Source organism: Protomyctophum parallelum (genome assembly GCF_964188405.1).
Source record: "Protomyctophum parallelum genome assembly, chromosome: 13".
NCBI classification, from domain to species: Eukaryota; Metazoa; Chordata; class Actinopteri; order Myctophiformes; family Myctophidae; genus Protomyctophum; species Protomyctophum parallelum.
Window position 1 is genome coordinate 40,099,269 of NC_139708.1, and position 19,775 is coordinate 40,119,043.

General features: G+C 44.5%; 5 protein-coding genes across 5 annotated transcripts; 3 read left to right on the forward strand and 2 right to left on the reverse strand.

Annotated features, from left to right (window-relative positions):
- Nucleotides 1–4,143: 4,143 nt before the first annotated feature.
- LOC310868657 (P2Y purinoceptor 13-like) lies at nucleotides 4,144–7,424 on the forward strand (the record flags this gene model as incomplete). Its single annotated transcript, XM_083779113.1, has 4 exons — nucleotides 4,144–4,231; nucleotides 5,478–5,680; nucleotides 6,038–6,433; nucleotides 7,041–7,424. The coding sequence occupies 4 exons, from the start codon at nucleotides 4,144–4,146 to the stop codon at nucleotides 7,422–7,424; spliced, it is 1,071 nt and encodes a 356-aa protein (XP_083635239.1).
- A 1,194-nt stretch (nucleotides 7,425–8,618) lies between these two features.
- On the reverse strand, nucleotides 8,619–9,029 carry LOC310869968 (histone H3.2; the record flags this gene model as incomplete). Its single annotated transcript, XM_083780964.1, has 1 exon — nucleotides 8,619–9,029. The coding sequence occupies one exon, from the start codon at nucleotides 9,027–9,029 to the stop codon at nucleotides 8,619–8,621; it is 411 nt and encodes a 136-aa protein (XP_083637090.1).
- An 882-nt stretch (nucleotides 9,030–9,911) lies between these two features.
- LOC310869973 (histone H2A-like) lies at nucleotides 9,912–10,295 on the forward strand (the record flags this gene model as incomplete). The annotated part of the gene is made up of 1 exon (XM_083780969.1): nucleotides 9,912–10,295. One exon carries the CDS (start codon nucleotides 9,912–9,914, stop codon nucleotides 10,293–10,295), a length of 384 nt encoding a protein of 127 aa, XP_083637095.1.
- Nucleotides 10,296–11,666: 1,371 nt separating this feature from the next.
- Nucleotides 11,667–12,050, reverse strand: LOC310869977 (histone H2B 1/2-like; the record flags this gene model as incomplete). Its single annotated transcript, XM_083780973.1, has 1 exon — nucleotides 11,667–12,050. One exon carries the CDS (start codon nucleotides 12,048–12,050, stop codon nucleotides 11,673–11,675), a length of 378 nt encoding a protein of 125 aa, XP_083637099.1. The 3' UTR covers nucleotides 11,667–11,672.
- A 5,991-nt stretch (nucleotides 12,051–18,041) lies between these two features.
- LOC310869981 (histone H2B-like) lies at nucleotides 18,042–18,496 on the forward strand (the record flags this gene model as incomplete). The annotated part of the gene is made up of 1 exon (XM_083780981.1): nucleotides 18,042–18,496. The coding sequence occupies one exon, from the start codon at nucleotides 18,042–18,044 to the stop codon at nucleotides 18,414–18,416; it is 375 nt and encodes a 124-aa protein (XP_083637107.1). The 3' UTR covers nucleotides 18,417–18,496.
- Nucleotides 18,497–19,775: the final 1,279 nt, after the last annotated feature.

A 19,775-nucleotide genomic window follows, 5' to 3' on the forward strand; every position in this document is an offset into this window, starting at 1 on the left:
TTTTTTCTCTCGCCTCCAGTAATTGCATATTTTGTCCCCAAAAGTCTTACTTTGCATTTTCAACATAAGCAGTCCCCCCTCCCCTATTATGCAGTGTTTATTTAACTCTAAAAAGTGTACTGTATAGTGTACACATGATGATGGGTCCATTTGTACACTCATTTGAATTAAATGAACACATGGGGCCTGATTCTTCAAAAACGAAATGCGCCAGAGTGTAACGGTGGCGGAAACGGATATCGTATTTATCCGTCCGATCATCCTACGTTGAGAGGACGTGTTATTCAGGGAAGCTGGTGTAATCACTTCATTTGTGCGGATCGCCGAGTGTATCCTTTCCGCATTTTTCCCAAGCGATTCGCCTGGTGTCGCCTGGTTAGTTGGAACATCCACGCCCATTCTACACCATATAAGGGCAACAGGAAATCTCGAAATACGTCATCATAGCCTGCACAGAGGATTTCAATTCTATACAACAGCGCGATGAGCTTGTAGAGTAGTTAATTTTGACAGGATGAATGCACTGCAGGGTTATAAAAAAAGAAAGGCGCCCTGCAAAAGTAAAGAGATATCCGATACTTTTTTTTAATCAGAGCTGCATTGATTCATTCGGGGAATAGATTAATATCATCTCACTGTCAGCTGTCTGAATGCATATAGTGGAGAATGGATTTGTTCTGAGCATGGACATGTAGGCATAGCTATTTAGAATTTCAACCATATACAGCGGGTAGCCTATATCCTCTTTGTCAGATGTAAGTGCATGGTTCATTTCATGATGTCCTCATATTAAAATGATTCGCGGGAGTCGGGACACTTGGCAAACTTGATTGATCTCATGATGAGATCAATGTAGTAGCCTACAGCCTACACAGCTACAACGTTGCCCATATTATAATGAATTACGGTGAGCTGGCTTAAAACTGACTGGCCAAATTGCACGCGCTGATGCCATAATGTGGATTTATAGGGCTAATTAGCCCTCGTGACTGCTGTCTGTCTGTCAGACCGGCATGTCTGTGAACCAGAATGTCAGTCGGGCCGGGCCGTGTTCTGTCCTGGCCGGGCTCACCGCGCCGTTATATTAATTTTCCAATGTAAATTTCACCCAGATTGGACTCGGTTCAGCGGCAGGGTTATATGCATGCTGCTGTCCGCCACACACACACACACACACACACACACACACACACACACACACACACACACACACACACACACACACACCGACAGTCAAGAGAACTGACTCACTAAACAATACAGTCACTAACACACACTAAACAACGTTAGATTCGTACAGTGCAAAATGCAGATAAGTGTAGGCCTATGTTCTTATTATAATTGTGAGTTTGTTTTTTAACATGCGCGAGAGCCGATCTACAAGCTCACAACGCTTGCACTGCGAGTAGCCTAGAGAAGGCTGTCAAGTGAGCAGGCAATCGCGCATGGCATGCTATATAAATATCCTAATAAATAAATAAAAAGGTGTCGGGGCTTGCAGGGGCAGTTTCCTTATGGGACTCTATAGGCTAACTTGCCTCTAGAATGCATATGCATTTAGGCATACAAGTGCACTCGGCTTTTATATATATATATATATTATATATATATATATCGTTTTTTTATGTGCTGATCGACCAATATGTTGGGGACACATGCCTACATATTTTATCTGAGATTTGGGGACTATTTATTGATTCAGCATGAAGACTAAAGCCTTCTGAATAAATCTATATATGCAAGTGTATGCTTCCGCAAATTTCTCCGCCACCTAAAGAGGTGGCGGAGGATTTAGCGGAGTTGCCGATCAACCAAAGTCAGCGTCAAGTTCACGGCCATTTCCATGAATTCCAAATTAATGTGGGAAATCCACGTAAATGCCTTTCCGCTAGCGTCACGTCAATATATAAGCGGAAGCGCGTTGAAGAATCAGGCCCTTAACTTTTACTGTGTATGAATTAATTAATTCATTACAGTCTAAATGAAAACCACACCTGTAAAGATAATGAAACGCAATCTTTGAACAACTTCTGTTACTGGAAAAAAGTAATAATATTACTGAAAGTAGTATATTACTTAAGTTACTTGCCAACACTGTGCATGTGTCCACCCACGTCCACACTGCACAGTGCACACATGCACACACACACACACACACACACACACACACACACACACACACACACACACACACACACACACACACACGCATATGGGCGAGTAAAGGGGCTGTTACTTCCTTTTGGAGGTGGGTGAGTATAAGACTGCATGCTGTGTGCAGGATCAAGCATTTCAGGATGATCAGCTATCAGCAGAGACTTCAAATGAAAATACAGGTAAGGATGATGCACTTTTTTGGCGACATCCCCTCAAAATGACATCCTAGGCGGCCGCCTATAGGTCACTATTATAGGAAGCACTAGCTCTGGGTAGGAAAGAGGTGTTGCTGAAAATGTGCCTTCTTAACAATGTTGTGAGCTCAGAGAATTGATACAGCAGGTCCCATTGTGAAACACAATGCAGACTGTCAGGATTAGGTTACGGAGTAGAACCCAAAAGCAGGCAACCAGTAGATTAGGTGTTTATTTCACTATGAATCAGGGGCATTTCAAAAGGCAAAACATAGTGTACCCAACATCCAGTGTTGGGTATATTACTTTATATTTGGAATATATTTCTAATTACTTTATTACTTATTACCTATTAATTTATCAAGTAATATGAGAGACAGCGAGTGCATTCTCCGGCAGCGGCAGCAGTCACGGCACTGCGGCCCCAAATTACTATTTGGGGGTTCCTGGGGGTCCCCAAACCTTGAGACCCCCAAAGACGCCCCCAGGGGGGCGACACGATTACAACGAGCCCACCCCCGTCCAAAGCGGTAGATAAATGACAGAGTTACCATTTGGGGGTTCCTGGGGGTCCCCAAACCTTGAGACCCCCAAAGACGCCCCCAGGGGGGCGACACGATTACAACGAGCCCACCCCCGTCCAAAACGGTAGAGAAATGACAGAGTTACCATTTGGGGGTCCCTTGGGGTCCCCCCCCAAAAAAAGAAAAAAACGGCCGGCCGACCTATCCACGGACCGGCCGACCTATCCACGGACCGGCCGACCTATCCACGGACCGGCCGACCTATCCACGGACCGGCCAACCTATCCACGGACCGGCCGACCAATCCACGGACCGGCCGACCTATCCACGGACCGGCCAACCTATCCAGTGTATCCACGGACCGGCCGACCTATCCACGGACCGGCCAACCTATCCACGGACCGGCCGACCTATCCACGGACCGGCCGACCTATCCACGGACCGGCCGACCTATCAAACGACCGGCCGACCTATCAAACGACCGGCCGACCTATCGCACCGGCCGGCCCAGGGGCCGGTACAATAAAATAATAATAATAATAATAATCCGGCCCGCCGGCCCGGGAGCCGGAACAAATGGATTCTGCCCTTGCTGCTTCAGGGGGGTGACTGGCCCGGAGGATGACCCAGATGTGCTTTTCATGTGTTGGAGCTGAGGGCTGTTCATCTCGGCCTCAGGGCTCTCCTCCCCTTTATCCGCGACAAGCATGTCCTGGTGAGATCAGACAACACTTCAGCGGTCTATCATATAAATCACCAGGGGGGCACGAAGTCACTTCGTTGCCTACAGGTGGCTCAGGATCTGTTGTGGTGGGCCACGCCTCGCTTGGCCTCCCTCAGGGCAATCTATGTGCCGGGAGTGGTGAACACTGCAGCAGACCTTCTGTTCAGGTCCGGCCCCCTCTCCGGCGAGTGGAGACTTCACCCACAGGTGATCTCACAGATATGGACCCGCTTCGGCTGGGCCCGAGCAGACCTGTTCGCCTTCGAGAGAGAATGCTCACTGCGAGCTATGGTTCTCCCTGACGGGTCAGGGGGGCCCCTTGGGCCTGGATGCTCTGTCAGGAGAGTGGCCAGACGGCTTGCTATCGCTGGGTTCCACCGTCCTGCTTGCAGCTGCCCAGCGAGATGGTGATGGGGCTGAGTACCCTGTTCCTCGCAACCTGGTTGGAATAAGTCATCCGTTGTTAAGACCGTAGTGACGGTCTGAGTGAGGTCGATATAGATCGTAAGTTATGTCTATAACTATGGATCTATGAGACCGAACGATGACCGTCACTATCTCCTGTCGCTCGGAACGTTATGAGGCGTTCGAGGCTGGAGGCGGAGCCGGCCGCACCGGCCATAACTTATACGGTGAGACCGCCTTCTACGGGTCATGTGGGCATGACAATGTTGATATGTTGATCTCGAGAAGAGGAAGATGAGGGCATCATTCGTTGTTAAGACCGTAGTGACGGACGGTCATCGTTCGGTCTCATAGATCCATAGTTATAGACATAACTTACATTTTGTCAGGATATGTTTTTTGGACCCAGAAGCGCACGGAAACAGGCTGAAGGTTAAACAGGGTTTTATGCAAAGATTAGCAGCTCATAGAGAATGGTGTCAAATGTCATGTCCTGACAAACAACAAATCCAATATCCAGCAAGCAAAATGGCGGTCAACATCCAGGTATATATAGGTCTTCAAAAACAAACTAAACTGAATGCAGGCAAACTGGAGGGACTGAGGAGCAGAGAATTTAGGGCCGATTCATACTCCTATTTTACCACTGTTTCGGCGCTGTAGTGCCGAAATGATTTCGGCTCGTCAGAAATTTTCAGTAGCACCGAAGAGCCGACTTTAGGACGGTACCCGCCCTCCCGAACCTCAAATTACGTCACATTGTAGGCTCTACAGCACCGAACCGACTTTTATTCGGCTCTAAAATAGGAGTATGAATCGGCCCTTAGGCCTGACCTCGAAATAAAAAAAAAATCATCTAAATTCTGACAGTTTTCTGACATGTTTCTGTATTAGTGGTGCCACCTGGTGGCGCGCTATGAGCTTGTAGATCTGCTATTTTTCAATAGCTAAATTATAACATAATGTTTAAAACACAAAAAGGGGTTCCCGCCCAAAATGGGTTAAGCAGTTGTCGAAAGTAACTAAGTACCTTTAGTCACCTTTGGTCACCTCACCACCGAAAATCAAGACTATGACTAGGCCTTAATGCAACTGCAGTTACTGCATGGCACCTATGCAGCCAATACAGTACATTACTATTGTGTAGCAAAATGTAAACGGTGCTAGACCATGGCATGCAGTACTTAACAGTACCGGTCAGGAATAAATAAATAAATAGCATTCCCCCCCCTCCGCTTAGTCACACCCACAGACAGGCCCAGGCCAGAACCAAAACTCAAACTGGATTCCTGACAAGTGTTGAGTGGATGAAAGAAGTGCTCGACCTGGCAGAGCAAAGACAAAACATACTCTCTCCCCAAGCCTTCGGCCTGGTGGAGACAAAAAATTATAATATTTACCATATATTTACATTCCTCTACTGTCCTCTTTTTTTCATTCCATCATCTCTCTGAACTCCCATCCACTCTCAAGGTCCACCAAGGGTTGTAGAGATGAACTCCACAGCGTCCAACAACACCAGCAGGTGCGGTCCTCCAGCTTACGTGATCACTGTGGTTTTCCCCTGCTTGTACAGCATCGTGTTTCTAGTGTCCCTGGCACTGAACAGCCTGGCTGCATGGGTCTTCTACAACATCCCCTCTAACTCCACATTTGTGGTCTATCTAAAGAACCTGGTGAGTGAAGGCAAAGGTAAAGCAGCAACTCTCAACCTGTGGATGGAGACACTGGGGGGGGGGGGGGGGGGGACGCGAGGATAGTGCACGTGGGTCCCCAAATAATTGACGAATGACAAGAGAACACATTACTATGTTATTGATAATAATTATATAATATTAATATTGACGGGTTAATGTAACAAGTAAATACCTTCATGGTATGTTTTCTCTCAAATCTATTTTTTTCCTTTTTTTGTTATTTTGTTCTTTTGTGTCACTGCCTTTGCAGTATCTGCTGCCTCTGGCAAATTAATTTATTCTCGCCTGTATCAATACAGCTTTACCTATCAAATGTCAAATCTCCTTCGCCAACAGATCGTGGCTGACATTCTCATGACTCTGGCCATCCCCGTGAAGGTGCTGTTCTATGCAGGCGTCAGCCCCTTGGTCCTGGGTGTGGCCTATTGCCGCTACTCGGCCAGAGTGTACTACCTCTCCATGTACACCAGCATCGCTTTCCTGGGCCTCATTAGTCTGGACCGCTACCTGAAGATAGTCTGGCCATTCGGGGATTACGCTGTGCAGAAGGTCAGGGTGGGTCAGGCGCTGAGTGCCACCGTCTGGCTGGTGTTGTCATCTCTAGCGATAGCAAGCATCGTCCTGATGAACAAGCCACCACCGCACCCCATTGTTCCAGGCGAACTGCAATGTTTTTCCTTGATGAGCGAGTATGGTGTGAAGATGTATAAGGGATCACTCTACCTTATGCAGGTAACACACACAGGTAAACTTGGTGATATACTGTAGTACTGGGTGTAACATTAAAGTAGCGTTTTAACGACACTCGTCTCTAATATAGAGATGCACAGACCTTTCTTTTAAGCAATGACCCTGTCGGACCATGCTTGTCACGACCTAATCTCTCAAGGACATATTTGAGTGCAAAGGAAAATAACCAAAAGAGGGTGCTATTGTTCCTGTCACGTCATGTTTTAACTAATTAGGACATGAAGGTATACAATATTTCTGTACTCATAGAAGACTAATTGTTTTTCCCCATAGGACCAACCTGTGTTCATATATATGACACTTGTATGTTCATATTGTACTTACATAGATAGTTTTTGTTGCGAAGAATCGCTGAATATATTCATTAATATCATGTACACATCATACATACGTACACACGTACATACTTAATTGGGTGGATAATGGATATGTGTAAATATGTAGCTACCTGTTTAGTTTTTCCATTCTCTTCCCCCTTGCTCCCCTATTCTTTTTTTCATTCTCTTTCTGGAGACGTGATGCACATGAGCTTGCACACAAACTAATTTTGCCCACTGTATGTGCTTTTTGGCTGATGTATTGTGTCCAGGTGGTGTTCTGGTGCACGCTGGCTCTGATGGTTGTCTGCTACTCGTTCATCAGCCGGACGGTGTACAAGTCCTACAAAGCCACCATGAGCAGCAGCTCCGAAGCGGCCTTTCGCAAAACCAAAGCCAAGGTCTTTGTGGTATTAGTGGTGTTCTTTGTCTGCTTCGCCCCCATCCACTTTTTGCTCGTTCAGCACATACTGAACCGAACCCGAAACACCACAAGTCACGGCTGCGACAAAAATATCAACATATATGCATCGCACAGCACCATGTGGCTGTCCGCCACGAACGTGTGTCTTGATCCACTCATCTACATATTACTTTGCAAGAAGTTCAGGACACGACTGGTGGCCACACTGACATGCAAGGCCCTACCACCATAATGGTCATAATGGATCTCCAAGACAGGCCTCATACACACGTATCAAACGAGTGTTCTATCTGTGATTGATGGTGTGGGTGTGTGTGTGTCATTAACACATGTGAATCCCTTGACTCCTTCAAAACCGCTCTCAAAGGGCACCTACGGATGGCTGCAATTCAAAACTGGCCTCTGTAAAATCTGAATCCCCCCCTCCCCTTTCCCCTCACTTTATATGTATCTTTTCCCTTTTTGCTTCCTATATGATGAATTCCTGTTCTGTTCTTTAACTACATAGAAGTGTCTAGTTGTATGTCTCTAAATGATTTGATGAATTGAACAATGTGGACCCTGTTGTAAACAAGTGTAATGCTTAATTGGGTCGTCCACTCACAGTTAACAGTCTTTGTATTGAATTTGTGCTTGAAATGTACTGTCATTCTACAAACTGTTAATAAATATTTCAATAAATCAAGTGTGTGTGTGAGCCTGTGTGAGTGTGTGTGTGTGTGTGGGGTGTCACACACACACACACACACACACACACACCAGTGGCATTCCATTGACAATTACGTAAACGAAGTAAAGATAGGATACTATAATAAAATAATGTGGTTGGCTCTTAAAAGAGCCTTTTGTGGGTATAAATATGTTGCACAGTTTAATTCTTTGCTGCTTTGGGTTTGGCAACCTTGGCTGGAACTTTCTTGGGTGATTCATTTGTGCCTGCCACCTTCCTGGGCTTCTTAGCCGCTACGGGTTTCTTGCTGCAGGAGGCTTCATTGCTTTAACTGCTTTCTTAGGTTTCTTTACCTTCACCGCTTCTGAATTCTTGTTCATTTTGGGCAGCCGTTAGCTACAAACTGCCAAATTTTGATTTAAAAAGGGGGACATGTTCTTAACCATTGTGTGGAGCGTATTGATGGGGTAATTATGCTATACTAGTTGTATCTTCAGTGTGAAAAGACACCAATGTATGAAATGCTGTGTAAAAGATGGGAGATAACAAATTGAAATGGCAGTAGTAGTGGCAGTGAAATTGGGGCTTCCAGAGTTTATTGCTGTAGTTTCAGAAATCTGTAAAATCATTACATGTACTTTACAGTACTGTCTAAAATAACTTTGTTTATAAAGTGGAACATGCTCTTTAAAAAAATAGATGGTTGGCTCTTAAAAAAGCCGTTTTGGGGGTTCTACCAGACAATGTCAGAAAGGTTTAAGCACGTTCACCACGGATACGACGGGCCAGCTGGATGTCTTTGGGCATGATGGTCACCCTCTTGGCGTGGATGGCACACAGGTTGGTGTCCTCAAAAAGACCGACCAGATAAGCCTCGGCAGACTCCTGGAGAGCCATGACGGCGGAGCTCTGGAAGCGCAAATCGGTCTTGAAGTCCTGGGCGATCTCTCGCACCAGGCGCTGGAAGGGCAGCTTGCGGATCAGCAGCTCGGTGGATTTCTGGTAACGACGGATCTCCCTCAGAGCCACTGTACCGGGACGGTAACGGTGAGGCTTCTTCACTCCACCGGTTGCCGGCGCGCTCTTACGAGCTGCCTTGGTGGCGAGCTGCTTTCTGGGCGCTTTGCCGCCGGTGGACTTACGAGCTGTCTGCTTAGTTCTTGCCATAGCTTCTTCTATCAAAGCTCTGAGTAGTAAAATATTTTTCTCAGAGCAAACTGCTGCCTTTTATTAGCGCCTCGGAGCCGCCGTCGTCCTCTGATTAGTCAGTGGTCAGGAACCTCCTTGTTTGGGGAGGTACCATGCATCACTGGCACCGATTGGAGGGGACCTCTTACAATTACAAACGTCCACTGCATATCGAAAAAAAATAATGCATTGCTCTATCTTGTATGACACGGCGCAAATAAATAAAAAATGACAAAATAAAAAGAATGGGGACATATCTTGTCTTAATACATAATTAACACTCACAACATATTAATGTGGTCAAACTTTGGACACTTGTGTGCTTTTGACACAGAAGTGATGATGATGAACTAAAATGTGCCTTGCACTTGAAAGCAGCAGTTCGCTCCCTTTTTGCAACAATACAACTTGTTTAAAGAGAGAAAAAATGTCAAGAACCAAGCAGACCCAAGATGCCTCAGCTGACTGCCTGCCGCCCTAAAATGACTATCTTATTAGCATAATTAAACGCCAATTGTATGTACATACTTTATGTAAATTTAGCCTACACTACATTTAGTGTCATATTGCATGGATAATATTTTATCGCACTTGCTCTGAGAGTGGTCAAGAACCTCCGTCTTTGGGAAGAGTCAGAGTTTAGACTGGGAGGAACCGATCACACCACTAGCAGTGCCAGTGATTGGTGGGAAACTCATACACACTCAGCCCGCGCTCTCATCCGTCTCTATGATTGGTGGTGCGCACAGCCGCACACACATAATGTACTACGTTGAATATATAAAAGGTCTCGCACGCCTCTACTCCAGCATATCTCTTCGAGTTCTTATTATTCTAGAAATAAACCTAACTTACTACAAAATGAGTGGACGAGGAAAAACTGGAGGGAAGGTCAGGCAGAAGGCCAAGACCCGCTCATCCCGTGCCGGGCTCCAGTTCCCCGTGGGTCGTGTCCACAGGCTGCTGCGTAAAGGCAACTATGCCCAGAGAGTCGGTGCCGGCGCCCCGGTCTATCTTGCGGCTGTCCTCGAGTATCTGACCGCTGAAATCCTGGAGTTGGCTGGAAACGCTGCCCGCGATAACAAGAAGAGTCGTATCATCCCCCGTCACCTCCAGCTGGCCGTCCGCAACGACGAGGAGCTCAACAAATTGCTGGGTGGAGTGACTATCGCTCAGGGCGGTGTGCTGCCCAATATCCAGGCTGTTCTGCTGCCCAAGAAGACCGAGAAAGCCGCCAAGAAATAAATCTACTTAACTCCACTGAACAAACCCCCACAAAGGCTCTTTTAAGAGCCACCCACTGTTTCTGCATAAGGGTGATTTCCAATATAATAAATTCGCACTTTTATAGCTCAACTTTCTATTTATCCAGTCTGTCCACATGTCTGCAATCATAACGGCACAGCGGGTTATTGCTTAATTTCTTCAGTTGGAATGGGAAAGAAGTTAAATGAACCCACACTGCTTCGTGGTAGTTAATGCATTATTTCCCCGTTCTATTCTACATGAGGTCCTAAATGTCTATTTATGCTCCAAATGCTGTTCTTGTAATGCATGTAACCACTTTACAAGATTTCTACACATGTCTGAGCACTGTTATTGCTGAATTTCTTCAGTTGGAATGATTGATTGAAATATTTATTAACAGTTTGTAGAATTTACAGTACATTTTAAGCACAAACTCAATACAAAGACTGTCAACTGTGAGTGGACGACCCAATTAAGCATTACACTTGTTTACAACAGGGTCCACATTGTTCAATTCATCAAAACATTTAAAGACATACAAACATTTAGAGACATACAAATAGACATTTCTATGTAGCTAAATTCATCATAAGCAAAAAAGGGAAAAGATACAATATACAGTGAGGGAAAATGGGGTGGGGGGGGGTGGGGGGATTCAGATTTTACAGAGGCCAGTTTCGAATTGCAGCCATCCGTAGGTGCCCTTTGAGAGCGGTTTTGAAGGAGTCAAGGGATTCACATGTCTTAATGACTGTTGGTAGGGCGTTCCACATTTTGGTGGCATAGGAGCGAAAATAATTTAGTCCCTTGTTTGTGCCGAATCTGGGTTGTACATGGTTTGTTGTACTCCCTCTGGTGTTGTGGGTGTGGACTTCGTTTACACTAAGGAAGTATTTAGACAGGTACATGGGTATCTTGGTGGTGTATCGAATCTTGTGGACCAGACCCATTGCAAGATGCTGTACTCTGTCGTCGACCCTAAGCCATCCCAGCCTGTCAAAGTGGGCAGGGGTGAGGTGGGTTCGGGGGGTGAGGCCAAGTAGGAGCCTGACCAGTTTGTTTTGGGAGGCCTGGACCCTTCGTTGTGGTAATGCATTGTTTCCCCGCTCTGCTACATAATGTCTAATGTACATTTATGATCCTTATGCTGTTCGTGTAATTCTTGCATGATATCTAGTAATTTTATTCCAGCGTGTAACCACAATATTTATCTACACATGTCTGAGCACTATGGATTTACACATTAACTGGTAGTGGTTTAGCCGACATGCATTGTAATGGCCATGTTCATTATATACATATTTGGTTAAACTCTTCTCGGAAAAGATGGGTGGCCCTTAAAAGGACCGTTGTGTTTAGAGCAGACAGAACAGTTTACTTGGAGCTGGTGTACTTGGTCACAGCCTTGGTGCCTTCAGACACGGCGTGCTTGGCCAGCTCACCGGGGAGCAGCAGGCGGACGGCGGTCTGAATCTCCCTGGATGAGATGGTGCGGCGCTTGTTGTAGTTAGCCAGTTTGGAGGCTTCACCGGCGATGCGCTCAAAGATGTCGTTGACGAAGGAGTTCATGATGCCCATGGCCTTGGAAGAGACACCGGTGTCAGGGTGGACCTGCTTCAGGACCTTGTATATGTAGATGGCGTAGCTCTCCTTCCTGCCCTTTCTGCGCTTCTTGCCGCCCTTCGTGGCGGTCTTGGTGACGGCGCCCTTCTTGGAGCCCTTCTTGGGCGCTGGCTTTGCTACTTCAGGCATCGTGTTTGTATTCAATAGAATAGATCAGTTGCAGTGAAGAATGTGTAAGAGGACGCTCTCGTATTTATACAGAGCCAATGCAAATGAAGCGTGGGACTCCTAGCATCTGATTGGCTGATCCTGCCACAAAGTCTTTTAGAGTGTTTTCTGTATTATGTTTTCCCGCTCGTGTGCTCTATTGTCCCTGTAACATATCCAAACTGTGGTCAGTATCGCCAGACGTTCCACAACTGAGCCTCTTGATTGAGTTTACACTAAGTATATTTACTCAAGTACTGTATAAGTACAATTTTGAGGTGCTTCGATACTTAACTTTACATGGGTGTTTTCATATTTTCAATGCTATGCTCGCTCCTTCTACTACACTACATGCGGGAGAGTTTGCACATTTTACTCCCCTACAATTATTAGAAAACCCAATTTGATTTAGATTGATATGATATGATATATGATAAGATATATATTGAAAACATCACCACGTAAGCCCTATTTTATACTCAATTACTCATACAGTTTTGATTTTACTCAAGTAATAGTTTGAATACAGGAGTATTGCTACTTTACAATTTAGGCATTTAGCAGACGCTCTTAATCCAGAGCGATGTACAATAATCAAGAACAAAAGCATGGGAGGGTAGAGACTATACATTTAAACTATATATATATACTACTATGCTATACATATTTACTATGGCGTGCTATGACTATATACAATGCAATTATAGTGCCGTCTACATAACATGCTATAAGTATGTATCAGATGCTATCTAAGTCTACAGAAATGCTATCTAAGGGGGTAGGGTAAGTGCTATGGGCCATGATGGAGTCTAAAAAGGTGGGTTTTCAGACTACGGCGGAAGATTGGGAGTGATGCTGCAGTTCTGACTGCAATGGGAAGTGCATTCCACAGTTTTGGAGCCAGAAGGGAAAAGAGTTTGGGACGTGTGGAGCGTTGTCCCGGCGTTTTTAGTGAGGGTACTTCCAGCTTCCCTGCGTTGGCTGATCTGAGTGCGCGGGAGGGTTTGTAGGGTTCAATCATACTTGCAAGATATGGGGGAGCCATACCTTTGGTTGCCTTGAATGCCAGCATCAGAGTTTTGTATTATGTGCGGGCAGCGACCGGGAGCCAGTGGAGGGAGCAGAGCAGGGGGGAGACATGAGTTTTGACAAGACTGTTGTCTGGATTAGGAGCTGGGCTGATTCCTGGGTGAGGAACGGTCTAATTCGTCGTATATTATAGAGTGTGAACCTACAGGATCGAGTGACAGCTGTGATGTGAGCTTTGAACGAGAGCTGACTGTCCAGGACAACACCGAGGTTCCTGGCTGTTTGGACAGACGTTACCAGGGCGTTGTCTACGGAGATAGTTAGCTCCCGCATAGGGCAGGACTTAGCTGGGAAGAAGAGAAGCTCAGTCTTGTCTGGGTTCAGCTTGAGGTGATTGGAGGACATCCACTGTGAGATGTCAGCCAGGCATGCAGTGATGCGCTCTTCCACCTGAGTGGCAGAGGGGGGGAAGGATAGAAACAGTTGTGTGTCATCGGCGTAGCAGTGATAGGATATATTGTGAGCAGAGATGATAGTGCCAAGGGATTTAGTGTACAGTGAGAAAAGGAGAGGACCAAGTACAGATCCCTGTGGGACCCCAGTTTGGAGGGTTCGGGGGGATGATAACAGACCTTTCCAGGAAACCTGGTAGGTCCGGTCGGTGAGGTAGGAGGAGAACCACTTTAGTGCCGTTCCACCGATGCCTAGATCCGCTAGGGTGTCTAGGAGCAGCTGGTGGTCCACTGTGTCAAATGCTGCCGATAGGTCTAGGAGAATCAGTACTGCAGAGTGGGAAGCAGCTTGGGCAGCATGTAGTGCTTCTGTGACTGCCAGCAGGGCAGTTTCTGTGGAGTGGGCCTGGTTGGGATCCAGCAGATTGTCCTGTGAGAGATGGAGAGAGAGCTGGTTGGAGACAACACATTCAATGGTTTTAGAAATAAATGAAAGGAGTGATACCGGTCTGTAGTTCTTGACATCTGAGGGGTGAAGGGTTGGTTTCTTGAGGAGTGGTGTTACTCTGGCTGACTTGAGGGCAGATGGGACGCAGCCTGAGGTTACTGAGGTGTTGATGATGGAGGTGATGAAGGGGAGCAGATCCGGTGCGATGGTCTGGAAGACCATCGCACCTATGACATATGACCTATGACATAATGATTCTGTTGATGCATTGACACATTGATATAAATAGCTTTGACTGGTCAATATCGCGCACAGCCATTACTCGTGACAATAACGCAGCAACAACACCTCTCCTCATCCTGTCGTCCCTTCACATTATAGTGTCTCCCCTTTACCCAAATGCTGCACATTTTAACTAGATTATTAACAGGAAATAGGTGTAGTTTAACAACATGGGGGTTGAGAAAGGCAGTGAGAGAGAGAGAGAGAGAGAGAGAGGGGGGGGGGGTGCAATACATTATTCAACTGCAGTTTACTCTATGTTACATTTAATACATAAACGTTTTTGCTACTCACCAAAAAAAGGCAGGTTGTGTCATTAGAAAACTTACTTTCCTTAGTGGGAACACCCACCACACGTATAAACGGTACTTTTTGGCCACACCCACCCACCCAAATGCAAATGTATGTATAGTGCTGTATCACTCCCATTTCATAGCCAGTCGACATTCAGGGTCTGCTGAATGGGATTTAGTCTAAATATTTAGACTAAATCCCACAATTTTGATGAGGGGGAGGGGCAGAACACCACTAGCAATCAGCAATCAAACACAAATGTTTGGTCAAACCATGTGACTCCCATTGGAAAAGCATTGTGGTGGCCTAAAAAACAAACATTGTTTGTGTTTGATACATGTGAATGAGGCCTCAGCAGCCCTTTATTATAATGTTATGTCCCTAATTATGTCACAGGCATTCAACACTGTCCTTACTCTCTACTCTTATTAATCATGGTCCATCTATGAAAATGCCTTTAGGCAAGCCTAATTAAATCCCATTCTGTAATATGATAGATCAAGCTTTGTTTTGAGTGTTCATGTTGATATGTGTGCTTCACAATAGTTTGATGTAGATATACTGTATTACGTTTTTTTGTTGTCTCTACTTTCCACTGGGGCAAGTTGGTAAAGGGAAAGGACGGACAGCTCACCCCGAAAGTCCGGACAACTCTTCACTTTCTGACATTGTGGGGTGAGATGTCTGCACTTTCTGTGGCACCCATTACAGTAATTCAATTTTGGATCTAACTATCGGTTCCTACAGTATCTCTCTCTCACTCTCTAAATAAACTACATTACATTTGACCGTACATTTGACTCTTGTGTTATATTCTTGTGAAATATTCCACTACTAGGGTCTAGTCTATCTACTTTGTTATAGCAAATGCTCCACAACAACACAGCAAACTCCAGTGAACGTTGTTCGTATGTCCGTATATATATTTTTTTATATTCACAATTTTAAATATATAGTTTCAGTATGACATGCTCATTAATATGTTGCAGGAGATTTGTGGTATTGCAATGCAATATCGGTACCACATTTGTCATGGTATGTGTGAGTCAAGTCAACCACAGTGGAAAAGAACATGGCATGGTAAATAGTTATATTTTTGTCAGTTGAGAGAAAGTGTTTCAAAGTGTCAAATTACAATAACAACTAAATCATAATCACACTCAACAAGCATAATTCATGGGAACCCTTGATCCACATACCTCCTTCTCAGCTCTGATCAAGGTTGGGCACCCTAATCAAACTACTATTGTGACACTGCATTCCTATCAATCCTGACATATGGCCTTCATGAATCACTCATCATGTACTTAATTATCTGTTTTGAATCAGGTATGTTTCCATTGCATACAGTACAGTACCACACCTTAATGGACTGACACCAACAATTTAAGGCTTAAATAAACTATGTTGACAAACAAACTAGTTTAGCTTGTAGAACTTCCTTTCTCCTCATGTCCCCAAGTAACACTGTCCTCTGAAAGGCCATCTGCAATAACCTAATATGAATATGAATTCACCTTTGCAGCTAAGTGTCCCTTTCTCGGACTGCAACTGTACTTACTGTATAATAAGCAATAAGTATTTGCATAGGCTAGTACTGAACTAAGCCGACACTGCTCTGTATTGACATGTCATGGGATTATATTATATAATTCGTTCACCTAACATTTCAGCATGTTTACAATTTGAGTACAATATTTTAGGTTTAACTAACTGGGTTTAGCATAACATTAGGTTTTGATACAATCATTTTGTAATCTACATGAATGTGTAATGGCACAATGTTATACTATGTAGCCTATGAATTTAATCAGTCATACAACAGTCTATATACTCTATCCATTTACATTTGAAAGTATTTTATTGAATTTCCACAATTTTACTAAATATCACATTCTATCCATTTTACTGTGATGTTGCATCACATTCATGTCTGAATAAGTCTTCAGCTGGACAAACTGGTTTAGGTGGCAGGCTCTGTAGCCGCCCACATGCACTTTACAGAGTTTATTCCATTCAAGTAGGCAATATTTGCTTCTTAAAGTTTGAATATGAGCCATGATTCATGGACTGACAGTGGTTGGGACTGAATACATGTACTACATAGTCTTGCATTGAAAGTCTGTATATTGTGCAACAGTAACTTTGTGGGCTCCTAAACAGCCAAGACCTGGCTGAATGAAATGCCCACTCTCCTATGTAGTTTGCTTTACACTGCGCTATTTCCGAGAGTCCCCAGTGGATGGCAGATTTGCAGCCGTAGGCCATACTGCCAAAAGTGCAGGGTGTAACAACTCACTTTGCACAATCTTCAGCAAGCTACACAAATTCAAATTGAATATGTAATGAAACACGAAAGCAATTGTTTTTTTTTTTGTTTTTTTTTAAGAAGAGAGAGATGGGGGGATGACATGCGGTAAAGGCCGTGTCGGGTCCGGGAGTCGAACCCGCGGCACACCGCGACTGGATCACCAGTCCGGTGCCCAGACCGTTACGCTACGGCCTGGGCCGAAAGCAATTGTTATAAGATGCTTTATAGTCAAAATTAAGATATAGAAACCAGAGTCCATTGGCACAACATTTTATATATTGTCTAGTCTAGAGAGCTACGATGCTTAAATTACATGGTTGTGTGTTGGACTATAAAAGCTTAATACAGATTAAAGTCACACCCACTTGTCATATAAATTGATTCAATTTGGTGCTATGGTTTAAGGATTTTAATTGAGTTCCCATACTGGGAGTCGAACCCGGGCCGCCTGGTTGAAAACCAGGAATCCTAACATAATATGGAACTGTATAAAATTACTTTGAGGGGTACAGACTGGTAAGTGACATGGGTCATATAAATAGTCTCTTCTGCCCAGGCCGTAGCGTAACGGTCTGGGCACCGGACTGGTAATCCAGTCGCAGTGTGCCGCGGGTTCGACTCCCGGACCCGACACGGCCTTTACTGCATGTCATCCCCCTCCCGTTTCCTGTCAGCCTACTGTCTGTCCCTTCAGACAGTAGGCGTAAGCCGCAAAAAAAATATCTTAAAAAAAAAAAAAAGTCTCTTCCAGAACCGTGCACCCGTTACACTATTGCATGCTCTCGTTTTCTTCTTCATAGAAATATCATCTCGGATTAGTAGCAAATAGACTGTCTGCAGTGAGTCGACTGACTATAGAAAGTGTCTTCCAAATGGTTTTAAATAGCGCTATTAATTAAAATGATTATTATCATAATTATATCCCTACCCTAGTCTATATTTTAGCGGGGCAAGGCAGGCAGGCGGGAGGACATTATGCAGAAAAAAAATAAAAATAAAGTGTGAGACGCCTCCCTCTGTGGGTCACATAAGCAGTGGCAGCTGAAGCCAATCATTTGCTGGGAGTCGCATACTTCATTTGCTTTGGCTTGGCTATAAATGCTGGTGCAACGCCTCTCACAGTTCACTTCTTCTCTTCAATCCACTGAGAAAGAATAATGCCTGAAGTAGCGAAACCAGCGCCCAAGAAGGGCTCCAAGAAAGCTGTCACTAAGACCGCAGCAAAGGGTGGCAAGAAGCGCAGAAAGTCCAGGAAGGAGAGCTATGCCATCTACATATACAAGGTCCTGAAGCAGGTCCACCCTGACACCGGCGTCTCTTCCAAGGCCATGGGCATCATGAACTCCTTCGTCAACGACATCTTTGAGCGCATCGCCGGTGAAGCCTCCAAACTGGCTCACTACAACAAGCGCTCCACCATCTCATCCAGGGAGATTCAGACCGCTGTCCGCCTGCTGCTCCCCGGTGAGCTGGCCAAGCACGCCGTGTCTGAAGGCACCAAGGCTGTGACCAAGTACACCAGCTCCAAGTAAACTGTTCTGTCTGCTCTAAACACAACGGTCCTTTTAAGGACCACCCATCTTCTCCAAGAAAGAGTTGATCCACAAATTGATACAGGCAAGGTGTTGCTTCGTGTCTGTATTGACTGCCTCAGACAGGACCAGAATTACAATTTATGCATTTAGCACACACTATTAATCCAGAATAAAGCAAAAACATGGTAGTGCATCATATACACTGTTTCGTCTGTGTACTTGTGAGTGGTACATGGTTCAATATGTGATCCTCTGATCTATAGTACTAGTATTTAGGTGTCAGCCTTGCCAAATAATGTACATTTAACTCATGCCTCATCAGGCAGGAGTTTAAACATCCTTAGTTTGTGTCATCTGTGTACTTGTGTGTGGTGGTGGGGGCTAATGTAGTTTATGGAAAGGTAATCTATTTGGGTTTCAGTGTTAATGTGACTTGACTACTTGAATTGTAGTGTTATTTGGCACACAGTTGTATTGATTACTTATTTGTAGAGATGATGATCTAGTGTCCTGCTAAAATAGTGTCTCACTGTCTGTTTCTGCATAATGTTCTCCGGCCTTCCTTGTCTATTGTCTCGATAAAATATAGACTAGGGTAGGGACATATATATAACTAGAACTGCACTCTGTCGAGTGCATACTTGCTTGTTGCACACTAGTAGGCAGAGCGCGCAAGTCCTTTCGACCGCTGTAAACTGTCAAATCTCAGTATCTCTGTGAAGGAACGTTAGAAATGATTAATGTTTATATGTAACTATTTGCTACCTACTTTATACATATAAACATCTAGTATTATTAAGTATGATTCAAGTTTCTATCTATATAAGAAATACTGTTTTATCGTTGTAGATATATTCTGGATCCCTTTTTAGTTTTTCAGAGACAAATAAATCATTTATATGTGTTGAAAATTTGCGCCAAAAACCGTGACAGCTGTTCCGCCATTTGATGTTTATGCAAGAAAACAGCAAATCTGTGCCTGGTTTGCTGGGGCAAATGACCACAAATGACCATATTTCTTACGTCATACGTATACTATATACATAATCAGTAAAAAATAAAATAGCAAATTGTGCCTGATCTGCTGGGACCAGAGTACGTGGTGTGTATATGTATGACTAGCTCTAGATGATGACGTAAGTAATATATATAGTATATATAGTATATAGGCATATACTATATACGTATACATATATACTCTATACTCTATACTGTATAAAGTGTGTAGTTGTAAATTGATTAGCGGTATACTGTGGTTACTTTGCGCCAAAAACCGTGACAGCTGTTCTGCCATTTGATGTTTATGCAAGAAAACAGCAAATCTGTGCCTGGTTTGCTGGAGCAAATGACCACAAA